General features: G+C 30.9%; 1 protein-coding gene and 1 long non-coding RNA gene across 2 annotated transcripts in view; one reads left to right on the top strand and one right to left on the bottom strand.

The window, feature by feature from the left end:
• Positions 1 to 24571, top strand: part of LOC113516302 (rap1 GTPase-activating protein 1) — a 319783-nt gene that overhangs the window by 90367 nt on the left and 204845 nt on the right. The window contains exon 2 of the mRNA XM_052900956.1: positions 10687 to 10882. Within this exon, the coding sequence (XP_052756916.1) occupies positions 10809 to 10882 (74 nt within the window). The 5' untranslated portion in view covers positions 10687 to 10808. The remainder of the gene's footprint in view (positions 1 to 10686; positions 10883 to 24571) is intronic.
• Positions 710 to 4138, bottom strand: LOC116412895 (uncharacterized). Its single transcript, XR_008253576.1, has 3 exons — positions 4010 to 4138; positions 2120 to 2367; positions 710 to 825 (listed from the first exon to the last, which is right to left on the bottom strand). It is a non-coding gene; the product is annotated as an uncharacterized LOC116412895 (long non-coding RNA).

Raw genomic sequence — 24571 nt, forward strand, 5'->3', positions numbered from 1 at the left:
AGGTGTGCTGCCGGCCTTTTAATAAGGGATATGTTTTTTTCTTGAAGATTATGATGTTGTATCGGTTCGGAAATACTGCTGGTGAATGTTGATTTTAAAAAGTTATTGTACGTGGAAGAAAGTGACTTAAAAAACGTACAGCGAAGGACCACCACTTATCCAAGTGGTTGGGATGGAATTTTAGTTTGTGGCAAGTTGATTTAGATTATCGAAATATTGTATAAATCTAATTCATGCATGCTCTAACTTGTACGAAAATAAAATAATGTAAAATGTGGCATACAAATTGAAATCTAAATCATTAGTAATTTTTTAAAGGTTCAATCAAGCCATTGTGGGAATAATGTATGAATATTATATATTTTTTAAAAAAAGAAATATTAATGTATATTTCATCTAGTATATTACGAGAATATAACACGCGACATTTTAAAATACAATATTTTTGAAAATGAAAAACAATATTTACGAAAAAACAATATAACGTTTAGATGACCTATTATTTTCTCAGCTCTTTGTGGAGGCAACGGAGCGCCGTTGCAATAATCACGTTACGAGGCTAATAAATGTTTGAACATTACCTACATTGTGTACTGGAGCGAATGTTATTTAATAATTATATAATAGGTGACCTACATAAAGGCTTGAAGCAATACGAAACATTCGTGGTACTGTAGCAGATTAATACAATGCTTCATCTTCCCTTGGCAGTGGGTTCAATTCCCGCACAATATTAACAAACATTTTGTATTCATATGTAGGTATGTGTATCACTTATCTATGTGATATATCCACAGCTATTTATTATTGTCTATAACTGGCCAACTGTAACAAAATTTACTATATAGTAATATTAAGTACCAGTCACATAAATTTCCTGATTTTTAAACTAAGATACTCTGTGTTTTGAAATTCCCGATACAGAACATCTTGGAGGATAACTTAGGTGTTTGGGTTATCCTCCCAGATGTTCTGTATTGAGCCAATTTAGTAAATGTGGTTTCCTAAATTGGCCAGAATAAGAATCAGATCAAGGCCCTTATTTGCGCAAATCGATGCTATGCCATGGAAGTATGCCGATATATAGTAAAATCTGGCAAAAATTTCTGTACAAATACACCGTGCACCCGTAGCGGTTTGCTATAAGAATTTGTGATGCCTATAACCACCGGTGTCACAAATCCTTACTAATATAATAAATATGAGAGAGACTTTGTACAAAATTCGATTGCTTGGGTACTTCTGTCCCATTCGTGTTTCTACCGTGAAGCAGTTGTGTTTGCATGGCTGTGTTTCGGTTTGAAAGATGGGATATGGCGTGAATTTACAGGGTACAGAGGAATAACACCTTAATCCTTAGGAATAACAACACATGGGGGTATCATGGGCGAAACAGTACAATCTGTTATGCTCATGTCTATAGGTGACGGTTACCACTTTCCATCAAGTAGGCCGTCAGCTTGTTTGCTATTCTAAGTCGTTTAAAAAAAATGAAAGTATATTTGTTTAGTATGTATTCACATCTTCTTTAATAGTTTTACTGCTCTTAGACTCATCTCAGAAATAATGTAGATGAATTGTTTACAGTTTGTCTAATAAGAACAAATATTCTCATTTGAATGTATCCGTTGTTAAAAGGGCGTCAAAACTTCTTCGGCGCTCGTGTTGCGACGGTCGAGCATACACTCAGTGCCAAATACTCAACTCATCACCAAAGGAGGTAGTTTATGGTCAAATTCAGGTTGGTTACCGATAAGCACAGGAATTAAGCCAGCTCCTGCTTTTCCAGACTGGTTCAACGCGAAGAAACGGACGCCCGCTGATAATCCCAAAAAATTGTATATATACGTAAAATTTCAAAAATTCTATAAGCGCGTTTTAGAATTTCTACCTGCAGTTATCTGGGTAGTTTGGGAACATAATAGGGAGCTTTGGCTTTCTATTGTGTTTTTTTTTTTATTTCGCTTCCCGATCCTCACTTTTTTCGCACTCAGATTAAAGTAACTCAATTGTCAAATACCGCTACAGCGCTCGATGCATTGAAAATTCTAATAATGGATATTATTACATCCAAATTTAAATATAAATAATTATTTAGTTAATAATAAAACTGTATTACTCCATTATTCACTAGTGGTTCCTGTATTTTTAATTCCAGAGTTTTTTACAACTTCATGACTTGTTTCATTGCCACATAATGTCAAAACTTAAATCTAAAGTATGGTATAATAGTATCTGCAATAGAAGCTCATCATCATCATAACATATCCCATCACTATTATTATCATGCTTCTCAAAAGACTGGGCGTAATGTCTCTCTTGCTTATTATGTTTAGGTTTTTTCCTTTAATCGTCTCTTAGTACATCCTGGAATTGAACGTAATTTATTTTTTATTTTATTTTGTTTACAAAATTCAATTACTTTATCAACTTTATTCAACAATTATATTTCTACAATTTAAATTGTATTATGAATTATTATGTAAGTAAAAATGTAAAATAAAGTGTAAAGTATTATGTATTATGAATAATTATTAATTATATTTATTTACACATTACTGAAAAACACAAACGTTTCTAAAACAAATTACCCCGATTTTGAGTGTACATACAAATGAATATACGAGTATGTATATAATTTTAATATCTATTAAAAAAATATTAGTAACAATGATATATTTGAAAATACATTGCTAGCCTTATACGCTATCAAATTAACCTCCATGCGGTTTTTGCTAGAAAATCTGTCTGATCATCCTGAATCCGGCATCCGCCAGTCCGGCATCCTGAATATGATTACAAGCAGGTTGGACTTTTTTTATACAACTTAGAATGGCAAACAAGCCGACAGTCCACCTGATGGAACCATCGCCCCTTGAAACCTCCCATGCGTTGCCATTCCTGAGGACTCAGTCATTATTCCTCTGTACTCAGTAAATTCACTGCCATATCCCACCCTTCAAACCGAAACACAACCATGCAAATACAACTCCTACATGGTAGAAATGCGAATGGGACAGACCAGTGCCTAAGCAAACGACTTTTTTACAAAGTCTCTCTCTGGTAAACTGTTAATTCTATTATTATCCTATTAATAAAAAAAATATTATTTTATATATTAATATATACTATAAATGCGAAAATTCGTATGGATAGATGAATGGAATTTGGTGCACAGGTAGATTATATCTTAACTTAGTACATAAGATTCTTTATGTACTCATTCATGTGGGCAAAGCTACAAAGTTTTATACTGAAGCTAGTGGTCACTTTACAAAAAGTTGTTTATAAATATAAATAATATGACAAAGGTATACACTGAATATATAATATGACTGAAAATATACAAGCTGATAATTTCACGAAAATCTACTGAAATTATTGTTTTTTTAAGTCTTTGTTGCCTTAAATAGATATGATACAATTACAAGTAAATTGGATAATATCTATTTAATTAATAAAATCAATGCCTAAAAACATTGCAGGTGGCTCAAGACCGATCCTTGGCAGTCTATGAAGGAGGCCTATGTTCAGCAGTGGATGGCTGAGATAATGTTGATAAAAATGAAAAAATATAAAGTACATTCTAATTAATCTTATAAATTATGCCAACTATATTCATGGTCATTATCATATTAATTGTTAACTGTCAACGACTAAATATAGACCTCCTGATACCTTTAACTACTGACAAATTTTCTCCCTGGGCTTTGCCAGTAGTTAAGGGTATCATGAGCATCATCATATCAGTCGTTAATTGTCATTATTGAACATAAGCTTCCCCTATAATAATATTGGCGACAGCCAGTAGTTGCCATTTCAAGGTTGGCAACAGCAGTTAGCCTTTGCTGGTGTTTTAAGAGAGACACTACTGCCTATCCCTTAACCATTAAGTACCTTAGTAGCCTCTTTCGATACCCACGAGAAAGGAGGGAGTGACCCATTCTATGCCAGAACCACACAGCAACTAGCCATTTTAAACTAACATAAATAACGTAAACGTACTTACTGTTGAATGTATTTTGTTTATTTATCTATATGTAAAAGTAACTCTTAGATTCTTATTAAAAATACAAATCAATTTACACTAAAAATTATAATTGTACATTTGTTTTTGCTTAAACCAGAGAATCACTGTAAATTGTTTGATTAGTCTTTAAACTGTCATAGAGTAGTCATTTAATTCGCACTCTACCCTCAAAATATAGATAAAATTTAACATTAATAATAACAACTAGGTGGCACTATTAATTAAAAAAAAATATTTAAATAAATATAATTCAGTAGTTTAATAAAAAGTAATTTATACGTTCTTGTGAATTCATTCTTTAGTCACATATTTCTATTGTCCGTATAATATAATACATGAACGTGTTATTGTTTGAGATAAATATTTATACAAAAACAATCTCCCAAAACGCGCTATTGAGATAATTCGTAGTTGTAGATTAAATATAAAAATCAAATAATAATTTGTCGGGTGTCCAGCTCTCCTCAGTTAGTCAATACATTTGTATGACATATGAAATGACTAATTTGATTGAAAAACTTGTAACCTTAAACCAGTGTAATACAACTAAAATATGAAATCCAAGCATAAATGTTACAGAGACCGAGGGAGATGTATGCGCCGAACTATCTTCCTCGCCTCAGTATTGAGTCCATTCATTGTTCTCAACATCACTGCAGAAGAGGCTATTTGACACCCACTTTTTTGACCGTACAATTTTAATCGTAATAAAATTAATATTATATCAATGTGTATAAGTTACTTTGTATATATGTCAACATATTTATTATTTTATAATAGAAATAACTATACTGTTTCCTCCTATTATTGTACGCACACTGTCCGCTGGTATTAATGCACCCTTTCCACTCAGGGTTTGCTGGAAGAGAACTCTTACAGAGTTAAGCTCGCTTGTAGTACATCTTTATTTAATATACATATATTATATGTTTGTAATTTTTTGTGTAGAATAAATAAATTAAAAAAAATGTGGGAACAAATACTAATTGCGAAGAAAAAATATATATATATATATATATATATATATATATATATATATATATATATATATATATATATATATATATATATATATATTATATACATATATATATATATATATATATATATATATATATATATATATATATATATATATATATATATATATATATATATATATATATATATATATATATATATATATATATATATATATATATATATATATATATATATATATATATATATATATATATATATATATATATATATATATATATATATATATATATATATATATATATATATATATATATATATATATATATATATATATATATATATATATATATATATATATATATATATATATATATATATATATATATATATATATATATATATATATATATATATATATATATATATATATATATATATATATATATATATATATATATATATATATATATATATATATATATATATATATATATATATATATATATATATATATATATATATATATATATATATATATATATATATATATATATTATATATATATATATATATATATATATATATATATATATATATATATATATATATATATATATATATATATATATATATATATATATACTAGCAGTCCGACTTGGCTTCGCACGGGTAAATAAAATTTTCGAAACAAATAAACCGCCTATGATACTCACTGATAATATAGTTTTATATGGTATAAGTGAAATAATTTGTAAAATCAGTTGAGTAGTTTAAGTTTATATATTACAAATGAACAATCAAATGATTCCCATAGATAAAACAGGTAAATAGAGAACTTTCTCTATTTGAAATACGAATAGCTAGAAAGTCTTATATAGTTTAATATTAGAAGTAAAAAAGAAGCGTATTAGATAACTTTATGATTTCGATCGAAATGATCAATGATAATTATAGGACCTTTAGAATGATGAATAGACTAATGGTTCGCCTTATGGAATGTGGTACCTATCGTCTATAGACAGGAATAGTATTATAGACGTCACCTAATATAAAAATGTTGGCATTACTGACTAAAACTAGGATAAATCAATTTTTATGACATCAAAATTAATTATACCCAAAAATTACTCCGAATTGAAATTTACTCCGAATCAATTGAATTTTATTGAGCCTAAGTTAGGGTCGAACTTGGGCTTATTTAAGATCGGAAGCCAAGTGGGCCATGCCCACCCCAAGATGAGAAAGAAGCTTTGCAAATACATATATAAAACAATATATGTGCCTTATTTAAAGGGCAATGCCACCCTGGAAAATAATTTTAAAAAAGCCAATGGGGTCAAATATTGACGTAATTGCCAGTATCTGTTTAAATCTACATTTGTGAACACAAATCAAAAAGGGTTGTTTGTGATGTCAGTATTATAAAATAAAGCTTTATCACTCTAAATAAATCCGACGTCTTCAAAAGGCTTTCAGTATACTTATCATTACAGCTAACACCTGAGACAAGCGAGCAACAATTTATTGTGATATTTTGTTGTGTAGTACAATATCGTTGTAACATCTGCATAGAAAGGTATCATTAGAAACATCACAGAAGAAACTTTATTTTGCTAAAACAACTGAGCCATACTAATTACATTTTGCATTGGTATGGAATTAATATTAGATGTCAAAATGGTATTTGCATTCAAATTGTAATAAATTATTCTACTTTATACTGGTATTATATTATTCATTTTATTCGACAATGTATAACGACGTGCTATGTTTCAATTATTTTAATTATTTACTCTTTATCGTATCACACAAGAAAAATATATACATATATTACTTACTTACAAAGTAGAACAAACGGCGATTTTATCGCTTAAGCATCCTCTTCGAGACAGCTTTTGGGTAGTGAATAAAAAAAAGACGGTAGCTATTGGCGCAAGAAATATTAGATACATTTCTTAAAAAAACGCTCAAGTTAATAAAGCATATGCAAATAATCATATGCGTACCTTATAGACATCTAAGTACGTATAATAGTATACATTATATAAATAAATGTATAAAATATATAACAATATTATTTTTACATATACATATTGCATATTATATTATATATATATATAAATATTATTCATATATACAATTATTTCATTCACAATAACGAGATAAGTAGGTATAAAAGGACAAAAACAAAAAAAGGATTGATAATGATAGGTACTGGGATTTAATCAGGTTCTTGAAGATGACTAATGACTAGGCGTTGCGTATTGAGGATGGTAGTGAGTTCCAAAGTCATACGGCGTGCACAGAGAAGGATTTATAGAAAAACCAAGAAATATTATTTTCATAAATAAAGGTGAAACAAAAACAAAATACCCAGAAAAAGCGAAAGATTCCATTATCAGTTCTGACTTGATGATAATGGGGCTACTTCAGGAGTATAATCTTTGGATTAAAGAAAGAATTTTTTAAATCAGTCCAGATTTGTCGCAGAAATCAACGGACATAAATAAAAAATATATACAGTTGAATATAGAAACTCCACCTTTTAAGTCGATTAAAAACATGTAGGTCTAGTACTACTACTACATGTCTTTAATGCATTTTATGAAAAAAAAATATAAGTATTTATAATTTTTAAATACCATGACCGACCGACCATGATGGTGTAGTACTTCAAAATACCACGCTCTTTTTGAATTTTATGGGTTTGATATTCGCGTAATGAAAACATTCGATTATACATAATTTGTCAATTGTTTTTTTTATGTATATCTATGTATTTACAAAAAAGAAAGATTTTATTATATCTGCCAGTTATCTAATACATACCCATGAAACAAACTGTGATTAATTTGATTGAGACCGCGGTATGTAAAAATAAATGCTTGAGAAATAATTAAATAATTATATCTCAAGTAATTATCATATAAAAACTATTGTTATGCAATTATATAATATCTTTCAAAAGAGGAGTCAAATTTTCTACGTCGGTGGGTTTGAGCGCTAGGCACTTCGCTTTCCACACCAAACAGCTTAGACTGCTTGGAGTCTGTTCCATACTATCAAGTACTTCACATCCAACTAAATGATTGTGCACTTGTAATCAAGGTCACACTTACCGCGTAGAAACGGACTCCTCCTACGCAACGATCCCAAAAATCAATATATACTCAAGAACTTTGAAAATGTCGATACCGAGTTTCAGAAATCATAATAAAAAAAAATGCTACCCTTATTTCTCAATGTTATGCGAAGGGCATTCAGGTACCCGGCCATAAATTGCCACGGTCGTGGATAATAGAAAAAGATGACGTGGCGACTTACCCTTATTGTTAACGAATAACACTCTTGGGAGATTTTATGGAGCCCAGTGGTTGTATTCTGGTCGGCTTGACAGCGGAACATATAGTTATAGCATTCTATCAGTATTTTATCAGTGGCACTATAACCATATTATTATATTAATAAATTCTTAATTTTATTTTCTTACAACTTTGATACAATGAAGAAATTTTAATAATTAACTTATTTTTTTAAATATCGAACGTTGAATAAAAAATATAAAGATGTTAAATACACATAAAAATAATACGGAATTAATAAATTGAGCTATAATATAATACAGAAATATAAGCTAACCATTGTGAAAAGTAACCATCAAAATCGGTTATGAATTGGCGAATTAAACAAGATTAATAAAACGTCTAAGATTAAAGCAGTGTAATAAAATATCTTCTGTCTAAATAAATCTTGTTTTTAAAATAATATATTACAATCTTTTTGTTTAATTAGCTAATTATAAGACATTTTCTAAATTTTTTAGGTTTATTAGAACTTTGCTTTGACATGAAAGAATTGAACTTCCAAAGACTATTCAAAATTAATTAACGATCAAAGAAGAGTAGAAATACCGAACAAGGACTAAGTTTTGATTACTCAAAGCGCTAACTGAACCGTACTTATTCCTATGAAATGATTATTTAATTTGTATTAGATGTTAGCGTTTACCTGCATTTTCTTCAACGTGACTGACATATACATATTGACAGAAATATAAAATAGCCCCATTTCAAATACCATGTTCATACCAAATTTAATGAGGATTTGTTAAGCCTAGGTAAATTTAGGCGCCAAAAGGTTACAAACAAACAAATTCACTAAAGTAAGAATTAACAAGAACTAGCAAAGAATATTTTTTTTATACCACTGAGGTGGCAAACAAGCATACGGCCCACCTGATGGTAAGCGGTTACCGTAGCCTATGAACGCCTGCAATACCAATATGAAATGTGGGTAGTGAGAGATATTTATCAACTATTTTTTTTTAATGGGTGATAATGGAATGGTAACCCCACCCGCGTTATCGGTATACACCGGCGGGGCACCAGTGAAGGATGATAGGTGAGGATGAAGCAGGTCAGTTAGCCCATCGTGACGAATTCAATAAGAATTGTTCACGATGGTTTCCAGGGGGAACCACGTGGAGGTCGACCTAATAGGGCATATTGCTAACAATAGGGGTGTCTATCTCCATTCCTAACAATCGCTTTCCCCCCATTTATCAATTATTACCCTTGTGGTGAATATAATACCCGTCATGTTCACAGTTTGACGAACATTTTTAGAATACAATATGACGAAGGCGAGCCTACTTCCATATAACGAATTAATTTGCATTAACCCATGGCAATACAATATCTTATTTATCTATATATAGAATATATTATTATTATAATTCATTGTATTAATTGTTAATATTATTAAACACTAAGCTTTACCCGCGACTTCTTTCGTGTAACCGGAACATATTCTTATATTGTATATTTTTATGTGTAATGAACCTGTAATATTATTGATTAGGATAAAACATAATCTATGCTTATCTCCATCTCATTATCTTCATCTCATGTAATACCCGTGTACCAAATACCATAGTTATTGATTAAGCCGTAGTAGGATTAAGTAGTATATTTTTATCAAAGGGAGATTTTGTTCAAAAGTCGTCTGCTTGGGTACCTCTGTCCCTTTCGTGTTTCTGCCACGAAGCAATACCTGCTTAGCTGCCCTTCAAATTGAAACCCAATGGGAATAAAATTATTGGATGTATATGTATATATATATATATATATATATATTATATGTATTAATTTATCCATATATATTAAAAGTAATGTTTATGTATTATAATATGCATTTCGTATGTGTATATTATATTTATATTGTGTATTGCCTTAATGTGTTACTCTAATTGTCACATATTTTTCACCACATCTGCCCTTCATACGCTTTCTGTTTTTACCCAATGGTTAGCTGGTAGAGAATGCCATATGGCATTAAGCTCGCCATTTGTACAAAATTTTTATTGTGCAATAAAGAATAAATAAAATTGGCAACGCATGAAAGGTAACATGGGTGAAATTATGTCCATGGTACTATTCATGTCTACTCGTATAGCCAACTATTATCACATTCCATCAGGTGGGTCGGCAGCTTGTTTGTCATTTTAAGTTGCATAAAAAAGCCCTATAAGTGCTATAAAGTAATAAACTAACAAACTCACTTTTATAATTATATTATTTATAAGAATAAGGATTTAAGCGGGGAAAACCGCAAGATAAAGCTAGTAGTGATAATAATAACACAAATAATGAATAATTTGTTTATTGTTTCAGAATTAAGCAACATTGAAGTGTGGCGGTTAGAAGATTGTCGACCGTGAATCGTGATGTGTGTTCCAATAGTCCGTCATTTGAATGAGTGATAGTAATAATTTGTTGTCATGTGACGTTCTACAATGTTGAAGATACAAATGTTAGAGTCCATTGTCAGTAATGACGCCGACGAGAACCAGGAGCCGCAGCAAAATGGGTAAGTTTCTGTCATCATTATCATCATCATGATGATCATTGTAATGTGTATATTATCCTGATAAGAATATAGATATGTAAGCTACCAAGTCAACTTCTACATGTATCTCATCTCAGACTAGATGATGCAGTTGTTTAGTCCAGAAAAAAATTACCCATGAATCTCCGTTATGTATCTGGATGAAGTTTCATAAATGTACCCTTTTTATATTAAAATACCTAATACCGGAAGCATGTAAATATTCTAATAATGATTGTTATAAAGTAATATACATTTAACAAGTGCAAGCGAGGGGGAAAGGGATTGTTAGTAATGGAGACAGAATCCCATTGCTAGCAATATACCCAACCAGGTCGACCTCCTCGCGGTTCTCCCTGGAAACTATCATGGTTAATTCCTGTTGAATTCATCATGATGGGCTAACTAGCTTGTTTTCATTCTCATCTATCACCCTTCACTGGTGCTCCGCCAGCGTATTCCGTTAGCGCAGGCGGGGTTACCATACCATTTTCACCCATCAAAAAAAAAAAAACAAGTGCAAGCGAATTTTATCGAAAAGAAACTCTGATTAGGTGGAATTTGTATAAAAGCTTATTTCGATTTTTTAAAAATCATTTAAATCAGTTTTTAACAGGCAACAAATCTAGTAACATTGTAACAATTAGGTACTTTTCAAAGTCGATTGAAAATAAATTTTATCTTATAACACCAACCGAGGCCATACTATCTACTGAATTATTCAGCAATACCTACGAACTAATACAGCAAAATCTTGTTTGTTAATCCATTTCAAAACTTAAGCCCAAATTGCAGATTTAACTCTACTTTGTGAATTAAAAATCTTTACGTTTTAACGTAAAGATTTTTAATTAAAAAAATAGAATAAAACAATATTTATATTATTTTGTTGTATCTTGTTTTTAAAATAAAAGTGTATGTGTAAGTATTTTTTACCCGTAACTTGTTTCGCAATCGGATATATTAATTGATCACATAATCACATAATTTGTGTATGTCATTCGTATGTGTTACATTTCATGACCATCGATTGAACGGTTAAGCCATCAAGAGGTGAATAAACAAAAGAAGGTGTGATATGGCAATGAAACTACAGGGTACGAGGTCATAACATCATAGTTCGCAGGAATAGCAACACATAATGTATACCATGAATGTCTAGAAAAGATTGCTTTCAGGCATAAGATTGCGTTACTATAGGTACTTATACAATTGAACTGTTACATTTATTAATTGTCTTTATTATTCCTCATATTGTATAATGCAAATAAAGTAATCTCAATCAATCATTCATGGGCATCAATGAGCACACAATCCTTTGATGTCTACAGAACTGTTTATTCTAGAAATCATAAGCTATTTAGTATATCTTTAGCACATCTGCAATGTCTTTTGTGTTGTGGGTGATCATGGACGGCGAATAGTCACTTACCATCAAGTGAGCCGCATGCTCGTTTGCCCTCTGTGTTATAAAAAAAAATGTGTAACACTTTTCTTCTAAGAGTTTGTAATGATTATAATCAGCGATTCCTTTGTTTGGACATATTCAATGAAGATCTATACTTATATAAAAAAAAAAATACGTAAGAGAGAGACTTTACGCAATTTCCATATAAAAAATGGAAAATCGTTTTAAAATTGTTATTGTTATTTTTTTTTGTAATGTCAAGTACTTTTTTCATATTAATCATCTGCTCTCGTTATAATGTGTAAGTTTATTGTAGAAACTTCATTTATATATGTTATTGCTGTGTTTATTATTTATGTTTTAGATATTGTATGTTTCTCCATTAAAGTAAATTAAATAAATAGATTTCTGTAGATATCGATTAACATTTTCTAAAAGGTGAGCTTGCTGGCCATTCTTAGTATCATAAAAAAATATACAAATAATAAATACTATATTACCCCATTACTCCCCATACACGGATGGTGTCAAAATATTATGGGTAACATTCACCTACATTCTATTCCTCGTATCTAATATCGATTTTAGCATGACCGTCCAAACGGCGCCGGTATGATTTCGCAAATAACTTTTTGTAGTAACATCACGGGTCGCTGTTTGCGTACTTATCTTATGGAATCTCAGAGGGTAGATCAATGTTAACAGACTTATTTGTGTCGTAATATTCAAGCAACTACTAAACTGAGGAGATTTGTAAGTCGTCATTACTTTTGTGTGTTTTAGTTACGCGACATGATTTTGTTCTAATTTTTATATCTGCAATCTATAAGGTGACTCCCGTGGTGATATTAATACTGTGATAATTGATGTTGCCATTTTTCATTGCAGAGCAAAATCTTCTTTACTGAAAAAAATCGATTCGCATTATCCACATTCAAAATCGGAATATTTTAAATATAATGTATATCTCACGCCATATCTGTGTTTTATTCTTTTTAAAATAAGAAGAGTAGGATTAATAAACATACAAATACCACTCTGGGCATATTTTAACACAGCGCCATCTAGTCCCAAACTAGGTAATTATTATAATTAATTAATTTTATCTTTGAAGTCGCTGTTTTTGCGGAGATTTTTTTTATTGTCAGTAAATTTTTATTTCTCACTCATCTTCAACTCATCGTAATTATTAGATTTTTTAGTTTTCCTCCATCCCAAACCCATTCTTGCCTCTTACGTTCGAGTAGTAAACAATAATAAAGGTCAACGCCATGTTTCCTATGTAATATTTGCAAGAAGCTGGAACGTTGTTTGTGATCGTAAAACTAAATGAGACCGTCCTGCGGCGCGTCACTCAGCCGTCGCCGTGTCGCAGTGACGTCGGGGAAAAAACAAGTAGAGAAACATTTTGTCATCGGCTGAGTAAAAACTAAATTATTGGTATAATTTTAAGGGACTGTACCAATAAAATAAAGTATATTTTTATAAAAAAAAATGCGGATTGACAAACCATAATTTTTTTAATCTTAGTCCCACTAATATTGTGCGTGTAACTATCAAAAAGTCTGGTATTCTGAATCTTATCTCACAATTTCATTTTTGATCTTGATTCCCATCTCACTTCTTACGATACTAATATGCAGTAAAGGGGGGTCAAGAGGTTTCTTCGGGGTTGGCAACGCGCGCTGATATCCCTGGTATTGCAGACGTTCATAGGCTACGGTAACCTTACCATCAGGTGGGCCGTATGCTTTTGGACCACCTTAATGGTATAAAAAAAAACGGTAATAATTTTGTAACTAGAAGATGTCTGTATATAGGAAAGATTAAATATATATATATGAGGAGTAGAATAGAAGCTAAAATATATTTTTTTAGAATTTTTGACTGTCTGTCTATCTATCTGTATATGTTTGTTCCAACAACACAGAAAATTACTGCACCAAATTAAATACGGTTTTGTTACCAGTGGTTCTGTCTGGGTATGTTTTATTTTGATATGCCATCTAAAAATAAATGATTTTCTATTTCCAAAATGCAGTCATATAAAGTTGAAGGTATATTTTATTGAATAGATACGTCACGTTTGCAAGCGTTCATGACATTTTAACCCAATAACCGCTTTCAATTAGGCGTGCTTTAGGTAAGATAGTTAGATTAATTAGACATTAATTAGATAAAAAAAGAGTCAAATTGTATACCCAGTTGTGTATGTCTCAAGCACGTCTGCGAAACAAAGAACTCGCACAGAAAAGTTGGGTGCGTCCGAATAATTCCCAATGAGCAGTTTTGCCTGGTAAATTTATAAGGGACAATCGCCATTCTTTGAGGGTTTTTAGACCAGCAATCCTCAAACTGGTTAACTGAGTATACACGGACTCATAATCTTCACTGAAATAAAAACATTATATGCGATTAAGATAGAAAAACTTCGTTAGCGTGTTTCAGGATTACCTTATGCTTCTCTTTTGTTAAACACTCTCAATACTTTTAATCACGTATAGATAAGATAAAAAAAAAACTTTGTTGTTGCGTATCATCGCGATAATCCCAATAGCTTGGAATATAATTATAGTTAGCTTACCTTTTACGGATATTTTATGGAATACGCGTTATACTAAGTTGTTTAAAAAAGTATCAAAATGTTTCTTCATTGTCCGTGACGCGCACGTGATACCTCTGGTACTGCAGCTAAGCTGGCCTGGCGCCGTGGCGGGCGCTTTGCTTTACGTAAACGAGGTCCTGGGTTCAAACCCCGGTCGGGCAAATTTATGAAATAACATTTTCTTAATTAGTTTGTGTTCAATACAGAACATACAATTTTAATATTAAATTTTTTTTTTTATATTTTTTGTTCTGACAATGTTATTTTTTTTTGTTAATATAATAAAGAATATTTTTTCTAAGTGACAATATTGTATTGATTGTCATTTACAAGTCCACACATAAAAAGTCTTGTGTTATAAGGTATATTGGTTCAATAAACTATATTAAAATAAATATAAGCCTTTTCAATAACAGTTTGGGTTTAACGTGATACTGCCCGATGTTAGTTGTTTGGTTCTTCAGAATACAGGGTATCCAAGTTTGAGGACCAAGCAACAAGTGTAATTATATTTCACCTACTATATTATTATTAAAATTATATCCAAAACTATGGTATTCACTTACAATCAGAAAAACTGTACGCCTGATTACCACAGTGTTGCATAAAAACATATTCACTTTTTAAGTCTGCGGTAAATGAATATAACATTTACCTACAAGTTAACAGTTTACAACAACCGTATTGTGCACAACTGCACTCCTAAAAATATAATTAAATTATCGAACACCGCATTACGCAATCAGACAGGCTACAATGGTTCACAATTAACCGCGTTGTTACCTGTTACACAACGGTGTGCGTAGAATCCGCTCGGCGGGTAACGAGCCGTGAAATGTAACGTTAGATGAACAGATCGCCATACGTTCCTAGTTTATTAGGCTACTTCCAAGAAGAGATTCCGAATTCATTTGTATACACGAATAAATGAAAAGTCTTTATTGTTTTCCACAAAAAATAATACAGTTTATGTAACTGTAGTAATATTATGTACACTAAAATGAAAATAAATATAACGTGCAAGGTAAAGAGGCATGTTTTTTTTATATATTTTACCAACTGTTCACCAGTTGGTAAAATATAAAAAAAAAGACAATTTCGATAAATCTTTTTGCAATCAAAAAGATTTATCGAAATTGGTTCACCAAGTCCATATTTTTTGAGTTTATCCATTTCAGATAAAAAGTCAAATCAGTCTTATTTATGATATTAATTTCGATATATTAATTTTAAGGTACTGAAGTTGCTGTTTTATCTGCGGAGAAAAATTCTACTTGTTGCGAAATATTACCTATGCCGTTTTATTTATTCAAATATATTAAATCTATTTTAACTTGATGTTAAAATAGATTTAATAAGAGATGACAATTATAGGGATCGTTTAGGTTAATTATGACTACTATCTACTCGTGACCGCGGCTGGTGTAACCAAGTCGAAACGTCGAAATAATTTCGGTAAGTTATGATAACTTATAAAACATTTTAAATCTACCATATAGGTAAGTATATGAAAAATCTTGGCGTTGGGTTTTATTGTTTATTTTTAACTTTCCTAGTTAACATTCAGACTTCAATTTTACGACTTCGTTATACCACTCATAAGTAATTTCATATTAACTGTGCAATCTTCTTTCTTTATACAATAATATCTAATGAAAGTTGCATCAAAATGGGAGGGAGATAAATATTTACGTTGACAGTTTGCATTTGTAATGCTAGAAAATATAAAATATGCATGAGATGAAGGCGAAAAGGGAGGAAATGTGAATCCATGCGAAAAATTATAATGTCACAGAGACATTGGGTGTGTAGGTTATGAATTGTACACTGATATAAGATAGACAATATTGTGTATATATGATATTTTCATACCGTATTTATTTGTGTAGTTAAATATAAAAAAAATGTAACGCTCAATTTTATGTATATCTAAATTGATATTGACTAGTTATTTCAACTATAATTAATACGCATCCACGACGGCTAAACGGAATGTTTCATACTTATTTCCGTTAGATTTAAATTTTCATATTTGAACTTAGAATTCTGTGTTAATAAATATTTGGTTTAACTCTGAAAATAGCCAGTTTTTCTACTAAAAAAAAAATTAAAAATTTCGTCTATTCTTCTAAAAAGCAAACTAAAATGTAAAAAAGATGGTTTTTTTGATAACGTAACGGTTCTAACGTTACCTCACAATGTCTAATCTGTTCAGTGTTCGTGCCTTTACAAATTACGTTTAGCTTAGTTAATTTTGAAACGTAGACAATAAAGAAGCAGATATGTAGGTACCTATCTGTAAAGATTTTTCATCTCGTTAAGTGCCGATTGTGTATTCAAAATACGGTTAGTTGCTTACCATTCTAAATTATATAAACAAATACATGCGTGAAATTGAAACTAAAGAACTTTTATGATAAAATCCTTTTGAAACTACTACATTAACTCCCAGTATACATTTAAAAAGGCAAATGCATTTGTTTAAATTAGTCTTTACATGATGTAATGTGAGGAAAAGAGTGTGAAATACCTCAAATATTAAGTCACAGTCATCTTCACTCAATTATGTGCAACTCTATCGTATAGAATACCAGAGGAGTATACTAGAGGGAGACTTTGTACAAAAGTCGATTGTTTAGGTACCTCTGTCCCATTCGTGTTTCAACCGTAAAGCAGTTGTGTTTGCATGGTTGTGTTTCGGTTTGAAGGGTGGGATATGGCGTGAATTTACTGGGTACAGACAAATAACACCTGAGTCCTCAGGAGTAGCGACACATGAGGGGTATCATGGGTAAAACAGTATACTCTGTTATATCCATGGTACTGCTCATGTCTATATGCGACGGTTACCACTTTCCATCAGGTGGGCTGTCAGTTTGTTTGCTATTTTAAGTTGAATAAAAAAAAGTAGAAATAATAATAAAAAATTGTGATCAGACAGTGTCTACATAGGTACTAATTAAAAATTACTGACATTCATAACGATTTTTTATGTATATATATATTTTTTGGTAAAATTCAGTGTGGTAGTAATTCAGTACCCAGACCATTATATAGGATGCTTTTCAGTTTGACAAAATGTCTTATTCGCATATGAAAATTCGAATATTTGCAACGCCAGCTACGTCATCAATGTAGCTAATAAAAACCTGTGTAATGTATGCATTCAGAAGTCATAAAAATATTTTTTATAAAGGTTTAATATTGGTGTGCTAACGAGCAATAATTTCCTCTCTTTTGTCACTCGTGACAAAGATATACCTGTCAAAGCCATACTCTCGTTACAGCGTCACTTTATCCCTAATACCGTGAAAATATCGCTTACAAGAAAATATCTCTAAATCGACCATTACTTCTAGAGCTCTGAACGTTTGAACACCACATCGAGGTAAGTTATTTTATATTGGTGTTATTATAACGAGGTAAGTTCGCATTATTCGATATGAAAGATAATCGAATAGGATACGAGTTAGTATTACTTAGAAATCTGAAAACTATCCGCCATTTTCTCGATTGAGACTATCGATGGTTACAAACGGCAATTCGTTAAAAGTCACCAGGTTTTCGAGTTTTAATTAAAAGTTCTCGCAAAAGGCGACTTGAAACCGATATTGAATACTTTTCAAGGTTCATTAGTAAGGTTTTTATCAACTTTTGTACTGTTATTTTGCTCTCTCTGTACCTTGTCTAAGAGTTGAATATCAATAACTACATTGAGTGTTATAATTATGATAATTCTATACATTGATTAAAAGAAGAAAGAATTATTTTTTTATACCACTGATATGGCAAACATATGATTCGTCTCATGGTAAGTAGTTACCGTAGCTTATGAACCCCTACAATACAGGGGCATTACGCGCGCGTTGTCGACTCTGAAGTAACATATTTACCTATTTTTTGAAGATATTATAGTCTCTAGGGAGAACCTCGGCAGGGAGCTCATTCCACTTTCTTTCTTCTTTAAAACTGCACTGTACGTGACCACTTAGGTTCAAGCATAACATTTCTTATTACGAAACAAAATCTACAGTATAATAATTTGGTGTCTTATATTGCTGTCAAGATCTTTATACTTACTAATATTACGAATGTAAATGTGAAAGTAAATTTGTTTGTTTCTTATTTCTAAACTAAATAACGCATCAACCAATTGTCATGAAATTTTGTATAACACGTACAATACCAATGGATTGAAGAAAGACATAGGACCCTATTACACCCCATTAATAAATATATCCCGATTATACGGACGAATTCGCAGATAAAAGCTAGTTGCATAATAAAATACAAAATTTCAAATAAAAAAAAATACTAACATAAAAAATATATGGCTTTAAAAACTGTCAGTTCGACAGTTCTAAATGCAAAATTTTTTTCCAATCTAATGTAAGTGTCTATGAAGTCTTAAATTTAATTGATGATTATTATAAATTGTCACGTCGTTGTTGAATAGAATATTTATTTATTTAAATACTTTCATAAATTCACTTTTAATATAAATATCAGGTTTAAACGAATATGTACCCAGCCAACATTTTTGTTTTCACATAAGGATCGTTCGAATTATCTAAAATACAACTATGTAAATTGCTTGTTTTACGAATTCCAGGATTGTCTCATGAAATTGAACCACTAAACTTATCAGTCAGAGCTACTGTATCAATAATTTTGAATATCAAAATTTCATCACTTTACTAGGAATAAGACAATGGGAATGATATTACAAGTTACAACCACTAACATAACTCGAATAACAATACAAAATGGTTTCTTGGTTAAATATCTTCTTCGCTAACACGACGCCTACTTAACACATATTGTTATATACAATCTGAAATCATATATTTCATATTATAGGTCGTTACGGTTACGGATTATATATAATACGGATTATGTCAAATGTCAAGTGAATAATTTTAACATTAAGGTACAAGATAAAGATTTAATCACATACAAATCCTCACGAAGGCATACGGTTAATAATATTATCGGGGGATATTCTTCTAGAGAAATCGTGCTATTGCATAACTTTGTTCTCCGAAAGACGTGCCTGATACTGTTTGTCATTCAATCATATAAAGGGAAGCACTAATCGAAATATGTTGACAGTACATTACATACCCTAGCTTTGTTTCTCAGAAAAGGGTCGTAGCTAAGAAGCATATATGATAAGATATTATACTGAGTCCGATATATATATTTATAAGTAAGTATATTTACTTATGATTATAATATGCCCAACCCTTTGATCATATCTTGTCTGCCAATATATGTTACTTTGCTGACATATAATATATACCTAATAAATAAGAAATATCAATAAGATTTAAAGGGTATTTTAGTCATCTTGTTTATTAAGTCTTCTATGGGTTTTTCTCTGCTTTGTATGTAGTACCTATCTGCATAAGTCATCCCATTTATGTTATTAAAATAACTATTTGTGCCTAATATTTCGGGTTGAAGAATGGCATAAATATCAGTGTAGTTACAATATACGGAGGTTTTAAGCAATGGCAGTGTCAGACGGATAGGTACTACGAGTGTCGCTGTACATTTTTTGACATCCAAGATGCTATTCAAGTCTATTAGCGACTTCAACTATAAACAAGTTTAAAAAAAAAACATTTTCATTTAAGAAAATAATTTTTAAATTGAAGCATACTGTATCCCTTTCAGACCTGAACGATACGGGCGTGAGTTGTAACTTTAAAAAATTCTAAAACCGCGCGTGATTCATTTTTCCGCACGAAGCTGAAATAATATGATAGTGAGATTCTAAACCAGCCAATAAGAAATCATTTTAGCGGTTAGGTGGTGCAGTAGTCTCGTGCGTGCCGGCAAGATGGCTTGGCTCCAAAACACGAAAATATATTTAATCTGAAAGAAAAAAAAATCTTGGGTCTGAAAGGGTTATGAAGGTATCACTCATACAAACAAACAAAAATATGTAATTTTATTAGATTATGACAATGAATTATTGTCTAATTTTATTAAAAATAATTACAATATTCGTTGTTTTTGATATTATAATTAATTTATAATTTTAATATTAAAAACAACAAACAATAGGAACTGCATGAAGGTATAACTTTTCATTTCCTACCGCAAGCACCAGTCTCTCACAAAACTGGTCTTCATTTCAAATTGTACCTCATGTTTTTACTTTATTCCACCTTTTGTGAAGAGAAAATAAACCATTCATTCATTCATTCATTCATTTAAATTAATTCACGTAGTCAAAAAAAAAATAAACGCTACTTGCGATATTAACTCAAGGAAAGTCAACGAAATCCTACGACTGGCTGTACGAAATGGTGTCAGAACAACCGTAGAGCGTAATACAATACTGTTTACACGACTTGCCCCATACAGTTTCATTAAAATGGATCACGCCTGCCCTCGAAACTGCGAACCAATGTCCACAAATTTAGGTAAAGGAAAACAAATATTGGACAGAATAAATGAACATTAGGGGAGACATTTAATTTTGTATAGTATTTTAGTTGTTATGTCTATTCGTATTTACCTATAAAGAGATGTCACCAGAAGGAGACCGTGTACAAGAGTCGCTTTTCACACTTGCGTTTTTGCTGTGAAATAACGGTGCTTGTATAGCTGTTTCGATTTAAAGGGTGGGATATGGTATTGAATTTATAGGCTACATAAGGTTTATAGGAGACATAAGGTAACTCATAAGAGATATTATGACCATTACTCTCACCTTTGCCCGCATTCCCGAGATATATATTAGTTGATCAATGCAATAAAAAGTGATCAATGTTTTTCAATACCAAATACTACATACTCGTATTTGTTGAATAATAACTAACGTGAGTCTTACTGTATTATAATTATTTCGAACTTAATAAGAACCCTACCTACATGCTATGATGCCTATAGCCACCTTTTATCATCGTACTGCTCGCCATCGACAGGGTGTCGTTCATCCTCATATACTTGAACCTAAATGGTACAGTTTCAGAGAATTTTTCTCCCGCAAATGCTCAGGCTGTGGAATGAGCTTCCTGCCGATGTTTTCCCTAGAGACTACAGTATGGAGTTCTTCAAAAAGAATATATTAACGTTTCTTCAGGGTCGGCAACGCGCACGTGACAACCTTAGTGTTATAGGTGTTAATAGGCTATAGTGACCATTTACCATCAGACAGACTGTACGCAAACAATGCCACCTTTTATGATGTACAAAAAACCTTATTCATAAATACGGTTCACGGCTGCATCACAAGTAGCTCTATAACTAATTACAATTCTACGTGTTTGATAATTATGAGGATTACAGTGCCAAGATGTAACAAACAAACTCACTTTCACATTTATAACATTAATAACTGCTCTATAAATGTTGTCTTCCTACCTATTGAGACCATTCTTTTTTTATCGGGATAAAAACTATCATACTTTTTAAGTTGAAGCAAACAGTACGTATTTACAAAATTTCATTAAAATCGGTTGAGCGATTTTGGAGATTTACGTGAACAAAATTCGTGACACGGGATTTTTACATATTAAGATAAAGGATAATGCTTTCATTATTCACCATAAGCTCGTACAAATCCCAAGGGTAAATCTACTGTTGTTTTAAACATTTGAAAATTTAAAACGATTTCATAATTTTATCCTAGTTTACGCAGAAAATCCTTAAGGTAATATACTTAATATTACCAGTTTTAGATAAAAAAAAAAGGATTTTCATTTACTGATCTCTCTGAGTGTCAAATTCATTTAAATTTGTGAATAAGTAACAAAGATTCAAATATTATTTCAAACTTTCACATTTATTATACTTTCACAATTTTATAATACCTTAAATAAAACCGGCCAAGTGCGAGTTGTAGTCATACTCCGAGGGATTCATACATAGATAACCTTATTACAAATTCTTAGATTTTTTTAAATTATTTCTTTTGCAATATGTGTGGACCAACGATATCAATTATTTCTTAAAATTAAATGTATATGGTATCAAAAAAATCCAAATTATAAAATTTTGATTTAGTTTTTAATTAATTCCAAAATATATTTATATAGATTCAAATGTGATAATAGCCTTGTAGTTGTTGATATTAAGCATTGTAACAAACGGACGGATGGACAAAGTCGCACTATATAAGGTTTCCTTTGTAGCATTTTCATACGGAATTCCAAATACAATTTCAACTATGGAAGAATAGGATACTAAGTAGTTAGGTAGAACGTGATCTGATTTTATATCTGTTTCCAGAATCAATGCTGTGAGCTCAGGTTTATTGTGATAGCAATAATGAAATCTTGGGTTCTAAACCAACGGAAAGTATAATGTAGGTATTATGTACCTATATTTTCCGTGGCACTATATAAAATTAGAAAACGGAACTTTCTGAGAATAACGCGTTATTATTTACCCTTACTATAATGTTATAAATGTGAAAGTGAGTTGGTTTGTTCGTTATCTATTGCCGCCAGATATTATACATACAGATATTATATGAAATTTAGAAGTATATAGGCTACTTTATATAGGACGAAGTCACTGGTAAAAGTTAATTTTCAAATAGGCAGAGATCATTGTGGGTTACAATAGTTATTCAATAATACACGGTCATACTGCACTTTTACTCTTTGAGTACCCACCTTTTTATTAACAGACTTTATATTACTTAAGTACGAATATTTTTTTACTTTACGGCATATATATATATATATATATATATATATATATATATATATATATATATATATATATATATATATATATATATATATATGATACCCATAATCATATGCAAGATTTTTAAATTCATTATTTTATTATTGCATTCTTTATATGATATTAAGATAGCTATTTCAGTATTGAAAATCATTTATCTAATGCACTTTACTGCCATCTAAGAATTTTATTAGAAACCAACTTATTATTAATCGACGACGGCATAGTTTCTTTGCGTACATTACTAGATGTCGCTATAAAAACGTAACATTCTTCACGATAATTCACTTTTATAAGTGTAGATGGCGTTAAACAATTGTTTTAAAAAATACCATAATTATAAAAACATATTAGAATAAAAAACATTTGGTAAAATATTAACAATTTTATTCCAATAAAGGACAAAGATTTTTTCAATTCGTTATAAATAGTACAGTCGTGTATTCCGTTGCCAATCATTTAGAAATGTTGCTTCTTTTAGTGAATCGTGTGGAGGTCGCCCTAACGGGGTGTAATAATCGGGTCGATAGATCTCATTACTAACAGTCCTCCCTTCCCCCACCATGCTAGCAGAGTTTTTTAATAGTTTCTGGAGCATATCTTATAATTTACTGCATAAACAATATCAGACGAGACAGACTTGCGGGAGTCTAATTAGATAACTGAATCTAATTAGGCAACAGTGATAGTGTGCCAGTGAGTTTGTAATGTACTTAGCCTATACGTCTTAGGTACTTTATAGCTCTATCTGCTATTAGCCAACGTAAGATAGACAATAATAACTTTGTTTGCTTGCGTAGTAGATACGCAGGCGCTGTAGGTTATTACGTATTAGTTGTTATTGGTGAAAATAGAGCGGCAACCCCGTCTACGTGTTCGGTATATACTGGCGAGATATCAAGGAGTGAGGATATTTGAACGTGAAGACTGTTAACGTATTGTGAGGAAT

This window comes from Galleria mellonella, unplaced genomic scaffold, assembly GCF_026898425.1.
Source record: "Galleria mellonella isolate WM207_F2 unplaced genomic scaffold, CSIRO_AGI_GalMel_v1 utg74, whole genome shotgun sequence".
Taxonomy (NCBI): domain Eukaryota; kingdom Metazoa; phylum Arthropoda; class Insecta; order Lepidoptera; family Pyralidae; genus Galleria; species Galleria mellonella.